Raw genomic sequence first — 24,853 nt, forward strand, 5'->3', positions numbered from 1 at the left:
GCCGTGCTACACAAAGGACCCCTAAGGGCCTGTCTACTCCAGTGCCTGTCTGGTTGGACGACTTCTCACGCCCTCTACGCTACTCAGCAGTGGCTATTCGTGCCGGTGATACCTTCGTTTGCTTCTTGGTAGCGCCTGGGGAAGCGAGCAGGGCGGGATAAGTGTGCAGTGCAGACAGGCACCTGCGCTGCACAGTCCTTGGATCGTTTGTGGGGGGGGAGGGGTCCTAGCGAGCGGCGAGCGCGAGGTGTCTCCTTCACTTCGCCCTCCAGCGCGGCCTTCACGCGGCTAGAGAGGGAGGAAGGGAAGCAAACAAGCAGCGCGTGCGTGAGGACAGAGACAACCTATCCTCCTAGCCCCTTTCCCACCTAGTCAGGTAGGCGGGGGTGGTTGCGGGGTGCGGTTCCCATAGCAACGGAGAGAATTGGGTGGGGGGAACCACTCGCGCTGCTGGGGGGGGAGTGGACGAGCCCACTGGCCAGTGGGGAAGCCTCATGAAGGAAGTGGGGGTTCGTCCTGCTGCAGTTCCAGGGAGTCCAGGGCGGGGGGCGTTGCTCGTGTGAAGCCTCAGGGCAGCCCATGGTGAGCTGGGCTGGGACAGGCTCTCCCAGTGAGTCTCATGGCTGAGCAGGACTGTGAGCCCTGCTCCCCCCCAGGGGGAAGGGCTTGTGAGGGGCCTGGCCAGGCTTCCTGAGGCTGGGGGGACCAGAGCTCTCCTGCCCCCCCCAGCCCCAGCTCCCCTCCTCTGGCTTCACCTTGTTCCCTGTTCAGGTTTTGCAGGGAGTGAGTGTCTCCCCCCTCCCACCCCTTCACAAAGTGCTCCTTACATTTCTTCTCACTCACCTCTAGGCCGGTGTGGCCCACTCTGTGAGTCAGGACCCACCAGTGGGCCACGAGCCTACTTTGGGTGGGTCACGATACACGACCCCCAGTTTGAGCCTTTTGTCTGGCCTGGAAGTCCCCAAGTGCGCATCTTGCTCCTCCGTCTCAGCCTTCTGGGTACCCTGGAATGACTGCTAAGGTTTGGGGGGAAACAGCCCTCGAACCCCATTTCTAGGGAGAGTCTAGCACAGGGCTGCCAAACATAAGGCCCAGGGGCTGCATGTGGCCTGCAGAAGCTCTCTGGCCCTCAGCTGCTGGGCAGTGCAGAGGTGTGACTGCTGAAAGGGCAGCCCAAGTGCAAATTGGGCTCTCCCATGTCTTGAACTATGATCAGGATTTGCATGTTTTCTCTTCTGTCCTTTGCAGCTAATGAGTTCCTAAGAGAGAAAAAAGTCATTAAACAACCAAAAATAAGCACGTCACTTAGCAGGCCCTCAGCAGGCACCATGAATGCTATTTGACCCACTGTATGAATGAGCTTATCACCCCTGATCTAACGTGTCTGTGTCTGTTGAGATCTCTAGCAGCCTTGAGAGCATACAACCCCAATCTATCCCAACCCACTAAACTAAGAAAGAGATCTAGAAAGAAATAATGTTATTAATTAATAATGTATTAAATATTAATAAATAAAATATTATTTAATTCTAGGTTTCTTTTTTTGTTTAGTGGGTCGCACTAGATAGTCATTTTTAGGAGTGGGTCCCAGAGCTAAAAAGTTTTGGAAGCACTGCCCTAGGCATCTACTTTCATGCATATTTATTTGGGAGTAGCTACTGTTTGCATTTTGTGGAATTTACTTCCAAGGAAGTTTAATATAGGAATGCAGCACTGGAGGGAATGGATAAGAGGCCTGGCTGTTCCTCTCCTGTCTGATTCTTTGTAATGTGTTCTGCATCTAGATTTAGATACTTTTGTTTTGTAAAATGCTTCTCCTGCTGTTGTTCATTTGTCACCCCTCTCTCTTCACAAAGGAAAAAAAAAACCTGTCTAGGTGTCATATCTGTTACTTACAGTAGCTACAATACACCTCTGCAGGATATATGTTAGCAAAGAGAAGGAGGAAGGGTGTATTTTGAGCTGGGGTAGGGGAACAGGTGGGTCAATACTGGCTCCATAAGATGGCTGCATGAAAGAGTTCACCTTGTAGCATTGGAGGAGTGTACAGGTTCTTTTTCTGTCTTTCCCACTCCCCCGTTTGTTCGTATGTCTGTAAGGCCCAAAGTCTCGTCCTTTATATGGGGGCGGAAGCCCTTTTAATGAGCAGTGAACGCTTCTGTTCAAAAAAGACACACTATGTAATGTCTAGTATTTAAAAGCTACTCCTGAAATTGTCTATGAAATTGTCATATTCACCTAAATATGTGAATTTTACATTTTTAATGTAATTTTCCCCATTTTATAGATTGTCTAAATTGGACTAGATAGCTATGACTTTTAATCCAGCATGTCATCGCCCACCAAGACGTAAGTAGGGAGAGAGTTTAAACAAGGATGTTCAAGTAACTTAACTAACAGTTTTATAAGTTATAGTGAGGTATTTTGAGACAGACTAATATCTAACACTGCAGATCATCCAAAGTTATAAGAAGTTGTTCATCTTTGACAGTTTTAACTGTATAAACTGATAAGTTTCTTAAATGTGTCTTTCAGATACAGTCTCTATGTCTGTTATGTGTGCCTTATCACAAACTGCTTAATTTAATGTAGTCTTGGATATTTGTGAAGTTTTCCAAGAATTCCTTTGGGCTGTTTTAACATAAAGGTGCGGAGTAGTTTGAAAGTAACTTCAGGGAAAGGTGCAACATAATTTATGTAATCTTCATAATTTGGTTTTTAATTTGTTGTTTAATTATTGCACCCTTAGAAAGGTGTGCTTGAGTTTTGTGAAGTCCTTTTTTTCTTTCAACCTTCTATTCTTAGGGTTCAGTACCAGAATGTGGAGATATAGCCTTGTGACTCAGTTTCTCCTGAATTGATGCATAACTGGCATCTTAATTCTAAATCAATTGACCTGAAAGTTGCTTCTGTTTGGTTTTAATGAACTTCTTACCTAGTTACTGAACTCCCGTTGCCAGTCCTTGTTCTCTTTTCCTGATGGTGTGCTAACAGTTTGACGCTGGTGGGGGTGGTATTTAGGATGGACTGAAACATATTTTTACAGTTTGAGTGAGGAAAGATTGCCCATCCCCTTCCACTTTTGCCTGTAGAGCCCTGATCAGCAATTGTCTTCATTGGCAGACCACTTTGTGAGGGGTTAGCAAGAGTCCTGGGCCTTCAGTTCAATTGCAAAGTGAACTGTTAGTAAGTCTAATGCCACAGCTGAATTGAAATGACTGAAGGGAGGGGAGAGAGAGGGTGTTGCCCCAGGGCCTCAAGTTACTTGTCCTTATTGGATAGGAAAATACATATCATTCATCTAGTGCACTGATCTAGATTTTTTCAACTGGGATGACTCATACAACTAAGCTTTGCTATAACAGGGAAATAAAATATGCAAATATTTCAAATTCTTTTAATACTTCAGAGTCAAAATGAAAGCATAATCTGTAACAAGCACTGGCATGATGAATGCAGTTCCTGACTTTTCTGTGCGGCTGTGAAGCATAATGTTCGGTTGAAAGATTGCGTAGAAGATCTGGGTGCCTTTTGTTTCCTGCCACATGCATTGAAGATTTCAGCACAAGTGGCTTCCAGCCTAACAGAAGAGTGTTCTTTGAACATTAGGTTGTGAGGCATAGCATTTAGCAATTCTATGCCCAACCCAGCAGAGAGGTGGAAATTAACAAAGGTGAAGCACACCAATCAGGAGAACATTGCAGAAAAGTTGATGTGCCCCAGCTATTTTATCGAAGTTAAATCCCTTTTGTTCAACTCTGTATTTCAGGCTGTCATAATTGAAAACCAAATGGAAGTAATATTAAAACTCTGATCAAGCTCTAAAAGCTGCTTTGTATGAAAAGTCTTATGCAGCAATACAGGCAGAAAACTTTCTGCTGTCTTAATTTTTCATGGAATATCTACCATTTCTAAAGATGTAGTAGTTACTAAAAGTTAACTGGCTCCCCAGTTATGGGCATTCGTTTTATGGATGACTTTTGTGCAGATGCAGTAATCCTTGGATGCTTTTGTGCAGGTGCACAAAATTCTGGCCTTGCTAGAATTGGGTGTTTCAGCTTGCGTTGATTTCAACTTGAGTAGAGACCCCTGGATCTTAACCCACATTTAAGCAGGAGGCTTAGTGTAATTAATAACAAATGAGTGGATGTGATGACTGGGTCCCAACTTGATGTAAAACCACGTTTTGAGCTTACAGATATATAACAGTCTGGAAGTAGTTCATTTGTTTCCTATCCTCAAATGACTACCAAAGTTTTCTCTCCCATCTTTATGGTGCAAGAGCTTCTTGAAGCAAAGCATCAGGAAGTAGTGTGAATTTGGACACACCAGGAAGCCACAGTTGACACAAACCAGTCTGCAAGTCAAATTCAAACCATGGTTTCAGATCCTTGTTTGGTCCCAAAACAGCATAGCTTGTGGGTAGGCTTGGATTCAGATGTGTTTAACCCAACCATGGGTTTGCATTATATTGAAATCCAACCAAAGCCTGTCAGATTGGACAATTGTAATTACCTTTTTTCTTCGCATGACTTTCCAATGCACATCTCATTAGACTTGTTAAAATTGGTTTGCTAACTGGTTTCAGTTACTTCTCTTGCGGATTTCAATTTTAAAAATGGAGAGCAGGCTTTTGTTGTGACTTCTAGTAAAACTTATTCCAAGTAAAAATTTAAATTTGGTCTGTAGCATTTAAGCCATATTAAGTGTGTATGGCATGTATCTCCTAATCAAAATTTCGTTTTAAGCATTATAGGAAAAACTTCTGAAATTTGTGACATTTTAAAGTCTGGAAAACTCTGATGCATAACTTTAAAAAAACAACCCTAATTGTTGCCAATATACAAGAAGTATTTTTTAGCAAAGACAGTTTTGTTGACTTTCAAACTCTAAGGCAGTGGTTCTCAAACTGGAGTGCCAGAGAGCCCTGGCTTCTGCACTCTTAAGGGTTGGGGACGGGGGGAGGCAGCGACATAATCGCCAGAATCATGTCGCTGTAGAGGGATCTTGCTTAGACTTACTAGAAGCTGGGACAGGCTCCTGGGGGTGCGGGGAGCCCCGCACCAGCCTTCGCAGGGCCCCCCCGAAGCACGCAGAAAAACGGAAGTGGGTCACAATCATTATTTTGACAGTTTGCGTGCTTCGGAGGGCCCTGTGGAGGCTGGCGCAGGGCTCCCTACACCCCCGGGAGCCTCTTCCAGCCTCTGGTAAGTCTAAGCAAGCCCCTGTGCCCCTCAACAGTGATGACATTCTGGCGATCACGTTGCTGCCTCCACTGCAAGAACTTATAGCGGGGCTCAAACTTCCTGAGAGTTTGAGAAACACTGCTCTAAGGATATATTTTAGATGAGTATTCATATGTTGCCTTTTGATCTCCTGAGACACCATCAAGAAGGCTCATATTTGGTTAAAAACTATTCATGTTGTTCAGCTTTTAAAGCACAGCAGATGGCAGAAGTGGTGATGGATTCTGCCTTGCTGGATTTTTTACCTGCTTATCGTTGAGTGACAGTTATTTCTCAGGGAGAGCACAGTTAAAGTATGTAGCTTAACACTTCACTGTTTGTAAGATTATATTAATCCATGGTTAAAAGTACCCTTGGATTCTAAAACGCACGCACCAAGTTGTGACTTGAATTACCAACTGATCAGAAAATACCTGACTTAGAGCCCAATCCTGTGCTCGGTGGCACAGCTCTGTGCCACCGAGCATAGTCGCAAATGTGCCATAAGACATGTTCATGGGGCTCACCACCGGGCTCCCGCCCGTGCTAGCCCAGCTTCGGCGGTCTCGGCGGAGCACCAAGCAGCAGCACGGTAGATGGGGGCAGGGAGGAGGCGTTCCGGGGAGGGGGGAAGCTGGCGGGGGACGGAGAGACAATGGAGGGAGGCGTGCTGGGGGGAGGGAGGGAGGAGGATCCGTGGAGTTCTGCTTCACAGGATCCAGGGCACTTGTGTAGGACTGCGCGCCCTACACAAGTGGGGTAAAGTGAGTAGCCCCATTGCGGAGCTGCTTATCTTACTCGGTGGAAGGGGACGATAGTAGCGAGAGGTAGCGTGGGAGGCGCTGGATTCGGTGGCAGCCTTCCTCGGTGCCGCTGAGCCTAGGCGCCCTGGGCAGCTCAGGATTGGGCTGTTAGTCTGCTGTTGTGCTTTTCACAGTATGATGTGCAGAAAACAGCAGATGAACCTTTACAAAATATAGAGAGGTATCTGTGCACAACAAGCTGCTGCTAAAGGCAGAGCTAAAAAGGCAAGATGAAAAAGTCAATATTTTGATTTCTCATTTATTTTTTCCTTGCTGAGTTGTTAATTTAAAACTTCATGAGCTATCGGTTTCTCATGGATGCTGAACACATTTGTGTGCTGTCTTGGAAACTGAAATAAGGGTTATAAACTTTTAGACAAAATTAATTCGCGTTACTAGTTTTAGTGTGCATAAGATGGTCATCCTTGTATCCTGTTTGTGGGCTTGGAAGTATGTTTTATAGGTTCTGTGACACTTTGTTCTTTATAATTTGTTGTGGGATTGATTGTTTGTTCTGCTCAGCAATTTGGGGACTGAACTTTTTTGTTCATATTAAGACTCCTTTTTTCCCCCCAGGAAACCAGTTTACAGCAAGGAAGTTGGGTCTCTTCCTGTTGACCCACCAACTTTCAATTTTGATTTTTCTTAAATATTTTCCCCCCTGCTGTTTTCATAAATTGCAGCTGTCCTGGGAAAATCAGATTGTTTTCAATTGTACTGTCTGTGGTGCATTTTTTTTTTGTTTTAGTTTTGGCCACCACAGTTTATCAACATTTGCTTGAATAATGTTGCTCATATTGAATGCTTGTCTTTGCCCTAAGTGATAACTTGTGAGAAAAGGTAAGCTAACCTAAGCTTGCATTCTTATGGGCAAGCAAGTTTGGTTTTTCTATGTTTTTTGAGAGACTGAAGACTGCACCAGAAAATAAAAAAGTGTGCCTTGCTCGTCCATAAAACATCTAGTAATATTGGTCTGAAATTGGATGTTTTCTGTCATATGGAACTTATAATTGCCACATCTCAACCACATTTTCTCTTTTAAAATATTGACCCTAAGTCTGGTGCAGAAGTGATATGTGCCTAGCCATATTGGAAAATTCAGCATGACTGGAACGAATGTGTTTTACCACACTGTTAACATGTCTGTACTGTGTCTTCCTAGCTCCAATGGCTATCCCGCCACCGTATGGGGATCTCGGCAAAGCTGCTAGAGATATCTTCAACAAAGGATTTGGTATGAATAACTGATGTTCTTTACCTGAGACTAGCATAATATTGTCAAAATGCTGCTGTTGCCGATAAAGCCCCACTCAGACTGCATATTCTTTTATGTTTTCATCTCTTGGTTTTGAGCAAGTTATGTATAATGGGAGTATGTGACCAGAACTTTGCACGTTGTTGACTTCAGCTTGACTCTTTATGGGGCATAATTGAACTTGCTGCTGACTTGTGTAATGTTTAGTTCTGTTCATCAAACTAGGGTCAAAGCCTCTTCCTTTTTCTTCAGGGTAAGAAATGGTCTAATTAGCACAGTAGAGACCCATTCAGGATCAGAAGAGTAGAAATAAGCCTGTTTTAATGTCTATTTCACAGGACGTAATCCATATCTACCAAGATGTGTAATTTTCTGTGTCAACTATATCTGGTCCACATGCTTTATGTTTGACACCCCTAATCTAACTGCATGCCTAAGTGTTCTTTGACCTAGTATGAAAACTGTGCTGGCCATCTTGGTGTCTCCTCTAAAGATAAAGCTGTTCATCGTTGTTTTTTTTTCTGGCAAGGGAAAGCAGCATGCTAGAGGAAAGTTAGAGCGCATGTTAAGCAGAATTGATTCATGTGCCAGTTCTGGTTAGGCAACACAACTCACCTTGCTTGTACCAGAAGCCTCTTTTAAAAAAAAACTTCTGGAGCAGGTCTGGAATCTGTTAGAAAGCAGCATGCGCTGGGCTCATTGCCGAAATGCTTTTGCCTCCACTGGAAGCCTGTACATCTAGTCCAGATTCCACTGGAGGCAGAATACTGCCCATCTCTGCTTCTGGGTTGCAGTGTCAGATGTCTTTTTCCATCTGTCCTGGGAGCAAGGGTGTGGGTGGAAGAGGTGAACTATATCCATATTTCCTGTTATTACTAGAAATACTTATTGCATCCAAACTTTGATGATAATTTCAGTAATATAATGCTTACGGTCAGCTTAAAAAGTGCTTGGTTTTTTTATTAGAGTGACAAGAAAATCTGCCTGCCCTTATTCATCAGAATTTATACTGCAGTGATCCATAAAATTTGAGTTGGGATAATAACCAAACCCATGACTTGTCCTGGCACCTTCCTTTCCTGAGTCTTGTGGCATAGGCAGAGTACTCTGGAAATATAGTTTGCTTTTGTGCTATGGTTTTGTAAAAAAAATCTAAACAGCACCTCACTGCTGTTGCTGCTTCTTGCAGAATCTCAAAAGAAAGGGAGAGAAACTACCTTACTTTTGCTTCTATGTAGAAGTGGGGTAGGAATGCCCAAAAATAGAACTGGATTCTGTCTAGCAAGGAAATTCTTCATCTTCTCAATATTTTCCAAAAAGAGATCTGGGGTGGGAGTGGGGCTAGCTTTTTAAAATCCTGGACTATTGGTTCTTTCAGGATGGTACCAGCAAGGTGCTGCTCGCTGCTACGTCATTCCAGATCTAATGGGGAGAGAGAGAACTTGATCTTCTCCTCCCCCCCCCCACTCTTGCTGGAGGAAACGATGTTGCATCTCTTCCTCCCTCTTCCTGAAGGAAAGAGCTGCATGGCTGGCACTTTCTGTAAAAACCCAATTTGCAGGAGAGAAACTATAGTTGGAGCCTCTTTAATCATGATATTTTTAACTGCAAATCTGACGCACCGTGGGACCCCAGGACCTGCGTGGAACCAGACTTGGCCCTACCTGAGCCCTCCGGGAGCGAATGGAGCTGTGCTCCAGTTGCCTCTGGAGGGGCTTCTGAGGCCCGTGGAGGCTGCGTGCAGCCTCCATGAGCCTCACAGTGGCCTCCACAGGTCCTAGAGAGGCACTTCCGGTTTTCAGACAAAAACTGGAACTGCCTCTCTAGGACCTCTGGAGGCCTTTCCGATGCCCTTGGAGGCTGCGTGCGACCTCCACGGGCCTCAGAAGGGCCTCCAGAGGCAACGAGCACAGCTCCATTCACCTCTGGAGAGCCAGCCTCTGAGGCATTTAGAGGCCTTTCTGAGGCCCGCAGAGGCTCTGCGCAGCCTCCACCGGCCTTGGAAAGGCTTCTGGAGGTCCTGGAAGGGCACTTCCAGTCTTCGACTGAAAACTGGAAGTGCCCTTCTAGGACCTCCAGAGGCCATTTCGAGGCCTTTGGAGGCTGCACATGGCCTCCACAGGCATCAGAACAGCTACGGACGTAACCGAAGAAAGGCTCTGGTCGTGTTCGGAGCTGGGTGGAGCCCAAATTTCACGACTTGCTTCCACACAAAATTTGGTATTTGCATGGGTTCCAGGAACGGAACCCTCGCGAATAACGAGGCTTCACCTGTACATCCCCTTTCCTCTCCATTTTCCATGAAAGAAAGAAGGTCTTTTTTTCCTCCTGCAAATGGGCTTTTCAGAGCCAGCCATGCCTTGTGCCACATACACAATTAATTTCCTCTACTGGTTCCTGTTGCAGAACCCCAAATTAAGTGCCACTGACACGATGACATCAGCACTTATGTCCGGGTCCTGCGACCTTAGATAACCCTAAAATCAGTGTCAGGGCAGGCAGGAGAGCCCCCTAAAAGCAGCAAAATGGCATGCAGCCCCCGGAACAGAGCCTCTGGTCTGTTGCGTCATGTTGTAGTTGCACCGATGAGCAGCTCAGCTGGTGCGCATCCCACAACACCCCAGGGCATCGCAACATGCAGTGTTGTTCTGTGTAAGATCTGAAATCATGCAAAGAGAGAAAGGGGGGGGGAATCTCCTACTGCTTGTTCTGAGTTTACAGAGGGAAGCTGTAAGGTCTTGCTGTTGCTTTGCTTTTTCACCATGCAGGTGAATTCAGGGGTGCTCATCTGCAGGGGAGGAGCCTCTCTTTGGTGGTTGGGTTTATTGTAATGTATTATGGTAGCAGCAGTGCAACTGGGAAGACGGTAGCTTGCTGTTTTCTTATACCTCTGTCTAGAATGTGTATTCATGTTAATTGCTAGAAAAGCGGATGCAGTATGCAGTGTAGTAACTATAATTCTTTCTGTCTAGGTTTTGGTCTAGTGAAATTGGATGTAAAAACGAAATCTGCAAGTGGAGTTGTAAGTACTTTACAGTGTGGTGTTTAAACACTAGGTAATAACTTGTGTATCTGAGAAAGATGTAATACATTTTTAGTTTTTTTGACCAGTGAGAGGCACTCTGATGTTTTCCAGCTTTCACTTGTTCCCCATGGCAGCTGATATGGGGAGTTACTGTTGGATAATATCTACACAACATACACTAAATCTGGCTTTCTGCAGTGTTACCTTATTTACTAGTTTTCTTCCTCCCTGCTTGCTCCAGTCAAAAGGAGATATTTAAAGCAGCTGGAAAGGGGGGCGGATAATGGGGTCAAGACTTGTAACAAGCACAGGAAGTGTGCCCTTGGTTGGAATGTAGGGTATGCGGGGACAATTTTAAGAATTCACAACCACCTCCAGTCCAGTTAATCACTTTGCTTGCATCCCTTTTTTGCTTTAGGTTTCTGATTCTGCCTTCAGTTGATTCACTTTCTACTGTGTAATCACTGTTTCAGTATTTCAGTAGGGGAAGTTCTTCCTCTGTTTGTCCCTCTCTCCTTTGGGTCCTTTCTCCCCCTCTATCTGTTTCTATCTACAGAAATATCTGTAGAACTGTATTTCTAAGTTCTTCGCTGATATTTGTTTCGATGCTTCATTGTCTTCTCAAACTGAATATATCCAAGAACGAAATAATCATTGTCTCCAGCTCTCCTCTCATTGTACTGTTTCATTACCCTTGACATTGCTACCATTTACAGACACAGCCTGATTTTTTTTAAAGTTTTGTCCCTCTGTTACATTGTGACGAAGCCCAAGTTTATGTACCTAAAACAGTCACGTGTTCCTGAATCTACTTCTCTTTCCTTCTTTTTCATTCTCTCAGTTGATGAGCCCGCAGGACAGGGATCTTTTTCACGCTGTATAAAACACCATACAAATCTTATAGAAGATATACATTCTTTTCTTCAGCTTCCCTCTTTCCTTTGCCTTCCAACTTTACAACATTGCAGAACTGTGTTCCCTTCTTCAGTTCCTTCTGCAAAAACTCTGGTTTGTGCTCTGGTCCCCATTTGCCTTAGCTACTGAAATCTTCTGCTCTCTGGTTTTTTTTTTTTTTTTTTGCTGTATCACTTTGGTCCCCTCATATGTTACCATATAATCCATATGTTACCATATGTTACCATATAATCTCTCTCCTCACTCATTCTTTTCTTGCATTTTGAGTCTAAACTGTGATTTGAAACCATGGCTTTCAACTGTGTTTGCAAGCCATGGTTTGAAATGTGGCGCTAACCACAGTTGTCAACGCACTGTTTTGAGTTGCTGTGTCTTAAAAATGAGACTAGAACACTGACTCTGGCATAGTAGATCCCAGCACCATGACCTGGTTATGAAAGCTGCTGAGGCAGTGTGATAAATAAATGCTTAATTTACTGGTCATTTAATTGGAATAGTAGAAATTATGTCGTTTTTGATGGATAAACAGGTGAAGCATCAGTATCCATGGGGATCTGTTCTTAGACCCATCACAGATACAGAAAACCGTGGATAATGAAATCCACAGTTTTGGCTGTTTTAAGCCCTCTGGTGGGCTTAGGTTGGGCCAAGTCTGGCTCAATACAGGTCCGGGGGACCTGTGTTGAGCCAGATCCACAAATATAGAATCCATTGATACGGAGGCCCCACTGTGGTCACAAAAACCTGTACTCCTACATGAGAACGTTGGTTCATCTATCCCTCTGTTTTGAACATTTTGCGCTTTCCGTCATTGGACGTCTTTAAGCAGAGGCGGGATAGCTACATAACGGGGATGCGGTATCTGCGGACATCCTGCCTTAGGAGAAGGTTGGGCTCAATGACCTTCCAATTCTATATTTTCAAAAATCAGAACTTCAGTTAATAAGCAACAAAGCATTCAGTTGCGCTGAATTCTGATCTCCCAGCAATTGCAGTAACCCTGAGGTTGAGAGCAGACTCTCTTGTTACTTAGGCACTCTTCCGTAATTTTCAGTTTGCTTGAGACATTGATCCTTCTGGTTATGAACGCAAGTGTGTTTAATAGGATGGGATTCTGGCCATGTGGGTTACCTCGTAGTTTGGGATGCTGCAGTACTACAGTATACTGATCCTTTGGATCATTCCACAAGTTACATGACAGCATATCCAGATTTGAATTGATATCCATTTGACAGGAAGTTGAGCCCCCCATCCATAGATTCTGTATCCATGGTTTCAGTTAACCATGGATATGGGATATATCCCACACCCTCCAGAGGTGAGGGGAGCTGTGCTTCCCTTACTGTCAGAGGGTCTTCTGAGCCCTGCAGAGGTGGAGACTCAGAATGACTATTACAAAGTCACTTCTAGTTTTTTTGGCAAAACTAGAAGTGATGTTTTTACGGTCTTTAAAGGGCATTCTGAAGGCCAGGAAAGCCCTCAGTGGCTCAGCCAAAAAACTAGAAGTGATTTTTTTTGTTTGTAATAGTCATTCTGAACTCCACAGAGGCTGCAGTTGGACATACCTCTGGAGGGTAGGAGGGCGTCCCTCATATTCATGGTTTTGAGTATCCACAGGGAGTTCCGGAACGGAGCACCCGCAGTTGCTGGAGCATGCGTGTACCTCTGTGTTGCACTGTTTGTCTTATTTGTGCTTTTTCACACGTATCTGTGAGAACCTTGCAGCGCAATCCTAACTGCACGTAAAGCACATTTGTGCCTCCTCATGAGCAAGCCGTACCAGCACACGGAGGTGTGTTGGTACACAGAGGCTGAATGCAGCCTCTGTGGCAGTTGTGTGGCGAGCCTTGCGCAAGGCTCTGGGGTGGGCGGGAGGGGGCGGGAGGGAGGCATTCCAATTTGGGGGAGGGCGGGCGGTGGCTGGTCCCTGGGGCGGGCAGATGGGGAGTGGGAGACGGTGCTGGGACCCGGTAGTTATGCCGGATCCCAATCCTGTTCCCAGGAGCAATCCAGCAAAACAACAAACTGATTTAATAGGCAGCATTAGACAAAACATGGCTCGCTTTAATTCAAACACAAGGTGGAAAAATGATGCAGGTGTGTTTGTCTATAAACTCTTAAATGCTATGGTTATGTTTAAGCACAACCAAAATTGCAGCAAATGAGTTCAGATTAGCTGTTACTTCAAATGTTAATATGTTATATTAAACTGCATTGAAGATCAAGAGATGGAATTACTCCTTTTGGAATCTGTTATATTTGTTTGTGAAATTATTTATATAGTCTGTTTTGTATTGTACATAGAGTGAGAAGAAGCTTCCTGTCATGAGGCTCACAATCTAAAAATGAAGTAAAACATAATGAAAATATTTGATATTTGGTGATTGTTGCCTACGCCTCCTCTTTTGGTTTGTTGAGCTTAAAATAACCTCACATGTTGTCCTTTCAGGAGTTTGCAACAGCTGGTTCATCTAACACAGACACAGGAAAAGTGCATGGAAGCTTGGAGACCAAATACAAGTGGGCTGAGTATGGTGTGACTTTTACAGAAAAATGGAACACAGATAACACTCTGGGAACAGAAATGGCAATTGAAGACCAGGTAATACAGTCTTGGTTAATTGAAAAGCTTAGAAAAAAAGCATTTATAGCTCTCAATTAACTACTCTTTTCCCCCTTTGAACTAGCTTGCCAAAGGTTTGAAATTGACATTTGACACAACCTTCTCACCAAACACCGGGTAAGTTTTTCCCTTATTAAAAGTATTAACGTGTTCTGAATAGACAGTATGCAAAATGAGCGATGGGTTAATGAATATTTGTGAAGATGGTGCTTACTGTAGGCTTAAAATAATAATCTCACCTCACTTTAAGTACCTTTTACAGTATTTTGCCTTATTAAATAGTATGCCCCAAGAAGGCATGGTTGCCTTGTGGTAGAGAGAGAAGGGGTCCAGTTCAATGAATAATTCAGTAAAGCAACCTGGTCCAAGTCAGTGATTCAGAATGCACATAGTGAAGGAAAACTGGGAGGAGGGGGTGAATGCACATTCTTTCTGTCTCAAAATGTCTGTTGGAGCCAGAATGGACAGTGTAACATTATGTATGTTTCATACTGGAATCGCAGAATTAAGATTTTTGTTCTTAATTGCAGATGCAGATGTAGTATGGAGGGAGGTGATGGGAGAAAGTTAGTGAAGAGGCCTACCTTAAGTTGAACTCAAGTTACTGAATCTGTATTTCTTGATTTCTAAATCCAAAAAAACCTTTTAAGTGTTGAGTGAGTTTCTTTGCATTTCAAGGGCACCAGTTTTCAGTTAAGTCTTAGGTTTGGCATCTGCCCAATTCATGGGGCAAAATTAGTAGGCAAATGTTCTATGCCAGGCATGTCCAAACATTTTGGCAGGAGGGCCACATCATCTCTCTGGCACTGTGTTGGGGGCTGGGGGGGAAAAACAATTAATTTACATTTCAAATGTGAATAAAATTACATAAATGAATATATTAGAGATGGAACTTATATGAATGAATGAAGGTCTTGCAGTAGCTCAAGGCCTATAAAAAGCCTTGCACAAAGCAAGGCCAGCCTTTCCTTTGCTGCCGCTGCTGCATCACACACATAAAACAGCAAGCAGTGGAGGGAGCCCTTGTCCCACAGCTCATGTGAGAGGTCAAATAGTTGGCCGTCACGCTGAGAGCAATTGTGTCAGCCAGTGTGGGCTCCAGCAAGTCTCCAGAGGGCCAGAGGCTCATTGGAGACTGGGAGCTCCTCAAGGGCTGGATTGAGAGTCCTCGAGGGCTGCAAGTAACCCCAGGGCTAGTGTTTGGACACCCCTGTTCTGTTGGCATCCTTCAGTCTCGGAAGACTATGGTGTCATGCTCTGAATGGTGGTTCTGGAACAGAGTGTCCTCTCCAGTGCGCGAAGCCTGGGTAAAGTAGGTATGGAGGATAGGCTGTTACCCTTGCAGCAAATCCCCCCTCTCCACGTCGCTGAAATGGTCCAATGGAAAGGCAGAGGCCAATACGGTTGGTTCCAGCGGCGTCGCAGGAGTTGCCAGAACGTGACTGTGTTCAGCCATGAACCCCTGTTCTATGCTATTAATATACCATAGATACTCGCCTATGACGAGAAACTTCTGCCAATAAATCAAGCTTAGATAATCTTCTTTCCTCACTTTTTAAGGTCACTCAGGGGTCAGCAAGTCACAGCAGCAGGAGAAGTAAGAGGACAATGCAAATTAGATAATTTTGCAGTCGTTTGGCAGAGGTCTTGTTTTTTTAAACACCAGGATGTAATCTTCATTTCCATTTGAAACAAAGTCCGAGGCTACAATTCAGTGCACCGTTACTTAAGAATAACACCCATGGAAAGTAGTGGGGTCTACTTCTGAATAAATAGGGCTGCACCTTATTTGTAGCTGTGCTTGCTCACGTTCAGTCCTTGTTGCTTGTCTCTCTGCTGTGAATTGAATTGCGCACTCCCTGTTATGTGTTACAAGTTGTATGTTACATGTAGAGCCTCTGGCTTAACAAATCAGGCATCTTAAAGATTAATGGTTCTACTGGTATGTTGCTTACTGTGCACTTACTCTGATAGTGTTTACTGAAAGGTTGTGAAGACCAGAATTAAAAAATGAATGAATAAAAATGTATCTTATGATCTTTTGTATTTTAACTGTACAGTTTATTGTACAGTTTTTGTATTGTACAGTTCTATGCTGTACAGTTCTTAGGTAACAATTACTGGTAGGTTATTTTCCAGGATCTGGTCTCTGGTTAAATCAGGCAAAACTATAGTCAGACACCCCCTAAGTTTATCTCTCTCCCCCCCCCCCCCACTTATCCATGGGTCACAGAACATTCCATGATTTTTTGACTCTAAACCTGCCCTTGAAGCAGAAAGGTATCTTTCAGCTTAGTGTGGCTGTCTGATCTTGGAAGCTAAGCAGGGTGAGGCCTGGTTAGTACTTGGATGGGAGACCACCTGGGAATACTGGGTGCTGTAGGCTTATGCCATAGTCTTTCGAGACTGAAGGTTGCCAGCCAAACCTCCCCTCAGCTAATCTGTGAGATCGACTTATACTCAAGTATCTATGGTACACAAATGGGTTGCAGCCCTTTACCTAGCAATACACTTCAGATGCATCATTTGACACTGACTGAGGGTGGAGAGGGTAAATTATGATAATGAGTCAAAATTGATGCACAGAGTCTCTTGCCCCCTTAATGTACAAATGTGACCTATCACGTCTGGACTGTTTCTTCGTTCCTATTGAACTCCTGTGTTTGCTGTCTATTGTCTCCACTCACATTTTGGATTAGCCAAATCCAAAGTGTGTCTCTTTTATTTTCATGTTTAAGGATAAACTATAATTTGGACATTCCAAGGGAAGAGTGAATCCTAGTAAAACATGCTTCTCTTTTCAGAAAGAAAAGTGGCAAAATAAAGTCGTCTTATAAGCGTGAATGCCTGAACCTTGGGTGTGATGTTGACTTTGATTTTGCTGGACCTGCTATCCATGGTGCAGCTGTTCTTGGCTATGAGGGTTGGCTTTTTGGTTACCAAATGACCTTTGATAGTGCCAAATCCAAGTTGACAAAGAATAATTTCTCCTTGGGTTACAAGACTGGGGACTTCCAGCTGCACACCAACGTGTAAGTATTAAATCTGACTTGACAATATTGCACTTAACATGTTAATTTCACTCGTACAGAAACATGTTTTAATGGTCGAAGTTGCAGTATAATTAAATACAGTCATGCGCAGGTCGGATTGCATATACGATGATGGTAAAAGTACAACAAAGAGGTGCTTAATGAGGCAGTCGGGTCTCCCATAGTCTGCAGCAGAGTGTCTGTTTACACAACAAAGGCACTGCATTGGGCTGAATGTTTGCTTAACCACCTAATCGCATAACAACGGGGCTCGGAAACCATATCCCTGTCTGAAGTGGCACATAGGGCTTATTTGTTGGATGCTTAGTAATTAGAAAACATTGTGAAGGTCAGAAGAACAAGAATGGCACTTAAACTCTCTGTTTTTTAAAAATTTGTTTTGAGAAATAACCTGACAAGTTTTTATGATCAGGAAGAGCATCCCAACAACGATTTGTGTTAGGAAAGCTTCAATTGGATGTTAACTAATAAAATTCAATGTAAGATTGTTCGCGTAGTGCTCAGATTTTTATCTTTAAGTACTACATAATGCTCTTGAATAGTTGATGACTTCCCTTTACTATGCAAATTTGACATTGCACATACATGGCAACTTCACTCACACTGACATCCCTACAGCTTCCTGTAGAAAACTTAAGAAAAACTAGTGGCTAGCAGTTGAAATTAGTTTGCTGTATAGATCAAGGAAGTCCAACATGCAGCCTTCGAGGCCTCTTTTGGAGGCCCTTGAGAGCCCTGCTGCACCACCACCTCCACCTGTTTCAGCAGCTTTGAAGAAGTAGGAGCGGTGTGGCAGGGAGATTGAAAATCCCCACTGTCACCTCCTCTTTCACCTCTGCCTATTTCTGCTGCCTCCTTCAAGTGACTTCAGTGATCAGACCTGGGAAGTCATTGGTGGTGACATCATCACATCACTGCCAATTACTTCTGCATTTGTGCGCTCAGGAAGGGGGTGGCGCCCCAGTATTGCGGTTCCCTTTGTAGTAAAAGTTGGACCACCCTGATATAGAAACAGGAAAACTTTGTTCATGTTCTGGATTTTTAGCTTTAATAATAATGTAATTCTTTTTTTACAAGAGACGTTTGGGGAAAAATGCCCAGTTGCATATAATTCCGAATACATACCCTTCCTAATGTATAAGATTATGGCTCTCGGCAAACTTTATTCTAATTGTTTCCAGTTTGCGGCATGGGATTTATGTTTACGTACTGCTTTTCAACAGTTAACAGATCAAGGGTGCGATCCTAACCCACTTTCCAGCACCGAGGCAAGGGCAATGCAAGTCTGAAGTAAGGAAAGAAACATTTCCTTACCTTGAGGAGGCATCTGTGACTGCCCCCTGACTGCAGGATGCAGCACATGTCAGATTGGCACAGCTATGTCAGAGCTGGGAAGTTGGTTGGATTTGGGCCCAAATCAAATAATTAAATGACTCCTGTCCCAAAAGGGGCTCACAACTAGAAAGATGCCCACATAGGATGTAACCTCTTTGAATATGGCCTGAGCGCATTTTACACGTGTGTGTGTGTGTGTGTGTTAGCACACGCTGTATTCATACATTATGTCCTGTGTGAATACCAGGGGACACCTGAGACAGAGCAGGCATGGTGGAGGGATGATGTAGTCTTGTTCCCCCTCAGTGGATTCAGGTAAGATTGGTATTGCTGACCCAGTGATGCTTTTGTTGGATGGAGCTCTGATGCTTTGAGTATTTGCAGGAAATGGAGGCTGAGGGAAACTTTCTTTGAGCTTAACCACTTTGCCTGGGGTATGGTGCTGTTATTCACTAAGGGGTGTTGCTACCGAGTGTAGGTGTGTGGTTTTTTTCTAAAGGTAAGAGCGAAGTATGCTATATATTTATTGTACACACTTCAAAATGTTTGTGAACAGAAAAGAAAGGAGTTGGCAGTGGCATATTGTCATTGCAAATATTCCTGTTCAAGTATCCAACAGTAATGACTCTTCTGTCAATTCTAAGAACATTTTCACAAATGCTGTCAAGAAAAAGATTTGTAAAAATCTTGTACTATTCCTCTTGCAAGTTGCTATTGGTTTTTACTTGAACCTGAAATTCTTACACTCAATCTCTGAGAAATTAGATTGCCTGAATGATACTTTTTGCAGGATTAACCAATTATCCCTGCCCTAAATGTTGGCCTATCCTACTGGCTTGATAGTAGAGAAATTACTGAAAAACCTGTTTTCACATGAAGTTTTATCTTCCTTTTACAAATATTTTTCAGCAATGATGGGTCAGAATTTGGCGGCTCAGCTTACCAAAAAATCACTGAGAACCTTGAGTCTGCTGTCAGTCTTAACTGGGTATCGGGCACCAATAACACTTATTTTGGAATTGGAGGGAAGTACCAATTGGATCCCACTGCTTCAGTGTCTGTAAGTAGAACTTTTGAAGAAAGACTTCTCTAGTTCACCTGATAAACTGCCAGTCCAAAATTCTTTTTTCCCCCATCCTGAAAATTGCCATGTCTTAGTACAGACAGCCTAAATGTGAAACAACCAATGAATCTCTCATTTGGTGCTCATATCTGTGATTTGTGCTCTGGACCTCCCAGCACCAGTTTTGGCTTGGTCAGTTTTTCCTGTCTGTATTCTTGGATAAAACAAAGGTGAATTTTAGGCTTGGATCAATGGGTTGATGGTGAGCCTTGGTTCTCATGCAGGTTCTTATTATGTGTGAGAGGAGGAAATTTTCTGCTTGGTGGTTTAGAACAAACCAGAATTTTTTGTGACATCTGAACCCAGCAAATCATGGCTTGGTTGCAACAATCCAGTTTAGGAAACTGAAACCATCAACAGAAGTCAAAATTTTTCTCCCTCTTGTGTAAATAATACCAGTAGGATATTGTAGTAAGGAGTGCAAAACCTCTGTCTCTTCAGCCTATGCCAGTGTTTCCCAAGCTGTGGGTCGTGACCCACTGGTGAATCACAGCCTGATTTTTGGTGGGTCGTGAAGCACTGAGCGGAACCTCCAATGTAAACATGATGCCAAGAGCAGATAACTAAATGCCTCAAACCCTGAGTTATTTTTTAAAAAAGATAGCTGCTAATTACTGTGCAAACAGCTCAGCTCCTGGAGTTTGCAAGATATCTATTAATTGCCCTGCAAAAAAGCTGAGCAGCTGTTTTACAAACTGCGGGACTGGGGTCTTTGCAGAACAATTAATGTATTGTATTGGCAACCTTCAGTCTCGAAAGACTATGGTATCGCGCTCTGAAAGGTGGTTCTGGCACAGCGTCTAGTGTGGCTGAAAAGGCCAATCCGGGAGTGACAATCCCTTCCACACCGGGAGCAAGTGCAGTCTGTCCCTGCTCTGTCTCCCTGGCTATGGGCCTTCCTTCTTTGCCTCTTAGCCTCAGACTGTTGGCAAAGTGTCTCTTCAAACTGGGAAAGGCCATGCTGCACAGCCTGCCTCCAAGCGGGCCGCTCAGAGGCCAGGGTTTCCCACTTGTTGAGGGCCAGGGTTTCCCACTTGTTGAGCGGCCCTGGCAGAACAATTAGCTATCTTGCAAATTGCAGGAGCTAATTGCCCTGCTCAGCTTCTGCAGTTTGCATGGAGCGATGTACCTGCCGTTTGCAAACTTGTTTAAAATATAGAGAGATAAATGTGTCTTAATGCCCTCTAATAAAGAATTCAAAAAAACCCAAAATATTTTGTTTTTTATTTTTCTGGGGATAAATGGGAAAGGAAGGAGAGCATTGATTAAAGTTCATTAGGGCTGCCTCATGGAGAGAAATGGATTGAATTTTTTGTAAATATATTACTTGTAAACCTGGGTGGGTCCTGACAGAATGTCATTTTAAAAAGTGAATTCCAGTACTATAGAGTTTGGGAACCACTGGCCTAAACTGTGATCAATTAGTTCAAGGAATTGGCACAGTTCAAAGTCCATTTTTTCTACAGGCATAGTTAAGTAGCAGGTCCTGAACATATCTGACTTCACTCTGCAGCAGGAGCAGGAACTATGTTGTACCTGAAGTTTGTTCTAAATTGAAGGAAAAATTGAATTCAAGTGTGGGAGGGGAAATCCAGCTCATGTAAGCCTCCATTTGGGAATAATCCTATTGATAAAGATCTGTTTCTGTCTTGGTCAGAACAGGTGAAGTCTTTCTTGGGAGACAGTCTTCTATAGTTTGAACATTGGGACAGGGATTAAAGTTACAAGGTCACCAAAACTGGAGAATAAAATTTGTTGCTACAGTTATCAAATAAGACTTAAAATTACTTATTAACGACAGTATTTATATGCTGCTTTTCCACATCATAGCCTTTTTACCTTGTTCCTAATTGTTTTGCAGGCAAAAGTGAACAACTCTTGTCTAGTTGGACTTGGTTACACCCAGACCCTGAGGCCAGGTAAATATTTGTCTTAAGAATGTACCAAAATACTGAAGGTCTTGATTGGTATGCAGATTAAAACTACAAGATTGTATTAGTAATGACTCTGAAGGTTGTTTCTTGTAGCTAGCTGTATGTTGGACTTCACCTAAGTCATTAGTAAATAATTCTTTGGTGTGAATTTAAAGTGATGGTACTGATTAAAAGTGTTGCAGCATCCATTAGCTTAAATCTGACTCAGTCTAGAGCGTCATATGGATTTCCAAACAAAGTTGGAAACAAGTTGATCTCTTCTGTGGATTGTGCTTTCTCTAAAACCCTTTGGCTGTGTTAATCTGCAGGTGTGAAACTTACTCTGTCTACCCTAATCGATGGAAAGAACATCAATGCTGGTGGCCATAAACTTGGTCTTGGCCTGGAATTGGAGGCTTAAACAGTGTGAAGAATACTGCTGCAGGAAACGGGATATCGGAAGAATATGGCCTTAAAATGAAATTCCAGTGTGACCTGGAGGCTTTTTTCCTCCTTAGAGGGCTGCCCTAGAACAAGAGCTGTATTCAGAGTATTTAGACAGTTACTTGTTAGCTGGTTTTTAGTTAAATTGGTTACCTACCTAGTTCTTAATTCTGCATTAGTGCAGTCACTACACAATACATTATTTAAATGTATTTAACTGTTGAATGCGCTTCCCAAAAATAATGAAATAGACTTTATGAAAACCTGTACAAATGTGTGCATGTTATGTTTCTTTTAGCACATGATATAGCCATTGAAATAACAAAATGGATCAGTGGATGCTCTGAAAAGTGAGGTCAACAGTTTTGTTAAAATCACCTTAATTAGAAATACTTTTGGTATCCCAAGGCAATTCAAAATTATGAATAAAACAAATCCACACACATACTTGTGCCTCCAGATATTTTAAGTCATTTTAAGAGATGGGGCTGAAGTTAGTTTGGTAGAGCTTTGCTCCTGGAGCTTCTGTCTGAAATGCAGTTAAAGTCTGGGTATCGTTTGGTGAGGCCTCTTTGATGGTTCATTCCTTTCTAGAGTCTGCTTCTCTGATTGCTTTCAACAAAATTGGAATGCTTCCAGGAAGAAAGCATATAACCAACTTTGAAAGAGGTGATATTGGTAATCCTTTTGCAAAATGTTTTTCTGAGCAATTCAGATGTGTTCCCCACCACATGGAATGGGCCCCATGTTCTCATCTTGATATTGATGCTGTTTTGGTTTGGGGAACAGTGCCTATTGTCTAGATTTTTATTGTTTTAATTAAGCAGCCTGTACCATTAAGCAGCCTGTACTCTCAAAGCAGAGAGGATTGCAATATTTTTTTAAAATGTATGAAGAGAAACTTCAAACAGAACATCTATTTCCACATAACCCCCAGGAAACTTTTTTTGGGTGTCCCTGTTCATGCTGATGTTAAAGGGCCAAGCCAGTGCAAATGATCACCTTCTCTCTAAAAACTTAAAAGTTCAGTTGAACTCTGAAAAGAATGTGAGGCTTACCCATGGATCTCTTACTCTGTCAATAACAGTTTGCTTGAAACTTTTCTCAAAGTAATACAGTCTGTTCTTGCATCTGGGCTACACCAAAGGGTTGGAACCCCTTGTGGATAGTCAGAAGTTACCCACTGCAAGTTGGAGATCACTTATGCAGTCTGGACAGGAAGCCAAGAGCCTTCAGAATAATGGCTGAATGGTAGGCAGATGGTAAGCGAAGGGGAGAACCTTCTGGCTTGCTGCTAGGCATTGTAGCCTTTATATTGGCCCCAAAGGATGCCGGGTGTGAGAGGGTATGAACAAAGTCAAGCTGTGCTCAAACAAGATGGCTGCTTCTCTCAGCATCATGTCTTAATAATTTTTCATTCTTGTTCAAATGACTGTTATGCTGTGAGTGTGCCAGCTGCAGTTGCTGCACTTCTGAAATACTAAGTCTTTATTGGGTATTTCTGAGTGTTGAAGGTCCTTGTATCTTTGTGATCCTTACAACAGCCCTGTAAAGTAGATCAGTATTGTTATCCCTATATTGCAAAGCCTGGGGATGGGTAATTCTAAGTCAAGAGAATTGCCTAAGAACCCTTAGTACATTCAATGCAGAGGCAAGATTTCAACCAAGAACTTCTTTATAGTGCTATCTCTGCTATAGCTTTCAAAATCACTACTTGGATCTCCTCCCTCACATAAAGTGGCTAAAGTCAAAATGTAAAGAAAATAAAATTGGCACACCTTAAATGACAAGTGCATGCTTGTTGTGGGTTTACTTGAGGATCATAAACGCCTGGAACTAGCTTGTATTTATATTTACAACTGTCCTTTCCATCAAAAGATTTACAATCTTATATTAAAACAATGTAATGGTGCAATACAGCATGGAATCACTAACAGTTAAAACTGCATGCCAATAAAGGTTACAACAACATCAGTAGTTAATACTGTTACCTGAAACCATCACTAAGGAAGTTGGGGCAAATCACCCCTTGCCTCAAGAGCATTGGATATGTATAAGAAGTGTTCCTTTAGTGATTCATAAAAATTGGTAATATATTGTGGTAGAAGCTATGATTGGGTTCGGGTAATTTTGGCTCATTTTAAAAATGTCACATTAGCAGAGGCGGTATATACGAATTCCACCAGGATTGCTCTTTTTGTGAAACAAGCATGAATTTGGTGGGAATGTGGCTGACAACATTATAAGCAACCTCTGACATGGAGCAAACAATAGTTTTCAAACAGAAGCAGTTATTTTTCAATAATGCTAATATGAGACTATCCCAAACAAGACATGAAAACTAATAATCTTGGTGCTCCTGAATGGATAGAATATACACCCATATAAGCATAACATAATCCAGAGTATTCATTTTGTCACTCTTTTATTTCAGTGTGCTTCCTTTCTGGCTATATTGGGAGTACTTTTGAACACAGGAGCTTGGTCTTGGAGGCTATTGCTTTGGGAGAGTTGTCCATAAAGGATGCCGGCTACTAGTGCCTTTCTCCTGATATGTCCAGCTTGATATGCTGCATTTTTTTAGAATGCGAAGGAGCACAGCTTAGATGTGTAGTAATCATCAGTGCCATTGCTTAAGCAGTAATCGACTTGTATTTCTGCTAGCTTCACTACAGTGACTAAACACTACACTGGTATATTGCTTTAATTTAACAAAGTTGTCTCTCAGAATTGTGCAATATACATAGTACCTTTGACATTTCAGAACCAAGAGCGTTGGCAGTCTCGTAGCTATGTATGGCAAGTTATCTGATAAGTCACAAGTTAGGCAAAGCTCATCAACGTTTATCTTCTCCAGTACAGACACAGCCAAGGTCCCATCAGTGTCAATGGAATATACCATTATCTTCCTGTCTCCATTTTTTGGTACCATGAGATATTGTGAGCATCCGTAATGGCTTGATCAATTTAGGTATGCTAGGACATTTTGCACAATATGCCCTTTATGATGTGTGCTCTTAACATTTGTAAGCAATTGCAGCTGATTCATACAAAATGATGCGTAAGCTTTGTATGAGGCAGACAACTGAAAAGCAACAGCAAGGAGGGAAAAGGATAGAGCGGTCAATGCATTTATAAC

General features: G+C 42.9%; 1 protein-coding gene across 2 annotated transcripts; it reads left to right on the forward strand.

Moving 5' to 3' along the window:
* The first annotated feature begins 216 nt into the window (after nt 1–216).
* VDAC2 (voltage dependent anion channel 2) lies at nt 217–22,161 on the forward strand. Of its 2 annotated transcripts, XM_066619066.1 has the most exons (10): nt 217–376; nt 2,288–2,349; nt 7,191–7,262; nt 10,256–10,305; nt 13,673–13,825; nt 13,911–13,963; nt 16,651–16,878; nt 19,144–19,294; nt 21,219–21,276; nt 21,600–22,161. In XM_066619066.1, exons 2-10 carry the CDS (start codon nt 2,313–2,315, stop codon nt 21,689–21,691), a joined length of 894 nt encoding a protein of 297 aa, XP_066475163.1. In that variant the 5' UTR covers nt 217–376; nt 2,288–2,312; the 3' UTR covers nt 21,692–22,161. The 2 variants fall into 2 exon arrangements, with proteins under 2 accessions (XP_066475163.1, XP_066475164.1); XM_066619067.1 differs by lacking the exon at nt 2,288–2,349 and having other exon boundaries at nt 218–376.
* Nucleotides 22,162–24,853: the final 2,692 nt, after the last annotated feature.

This window comes from Tiliqua scincoides, chromosome 3 (genome assembly GCF_035046505.1).
Source record: "Tiliqua scincoides isolate rTilSci1 chromosome 3, rTilSci1.hap2, whole genome shotgun sequence".
In the NCBI taxonomy this organism is placed as follows: Eukaryota; Metazoa; Chordata; class Lepidosauria; order Squamata; family Scincidae; genus Tiliqua; species Tiliqua scincoides.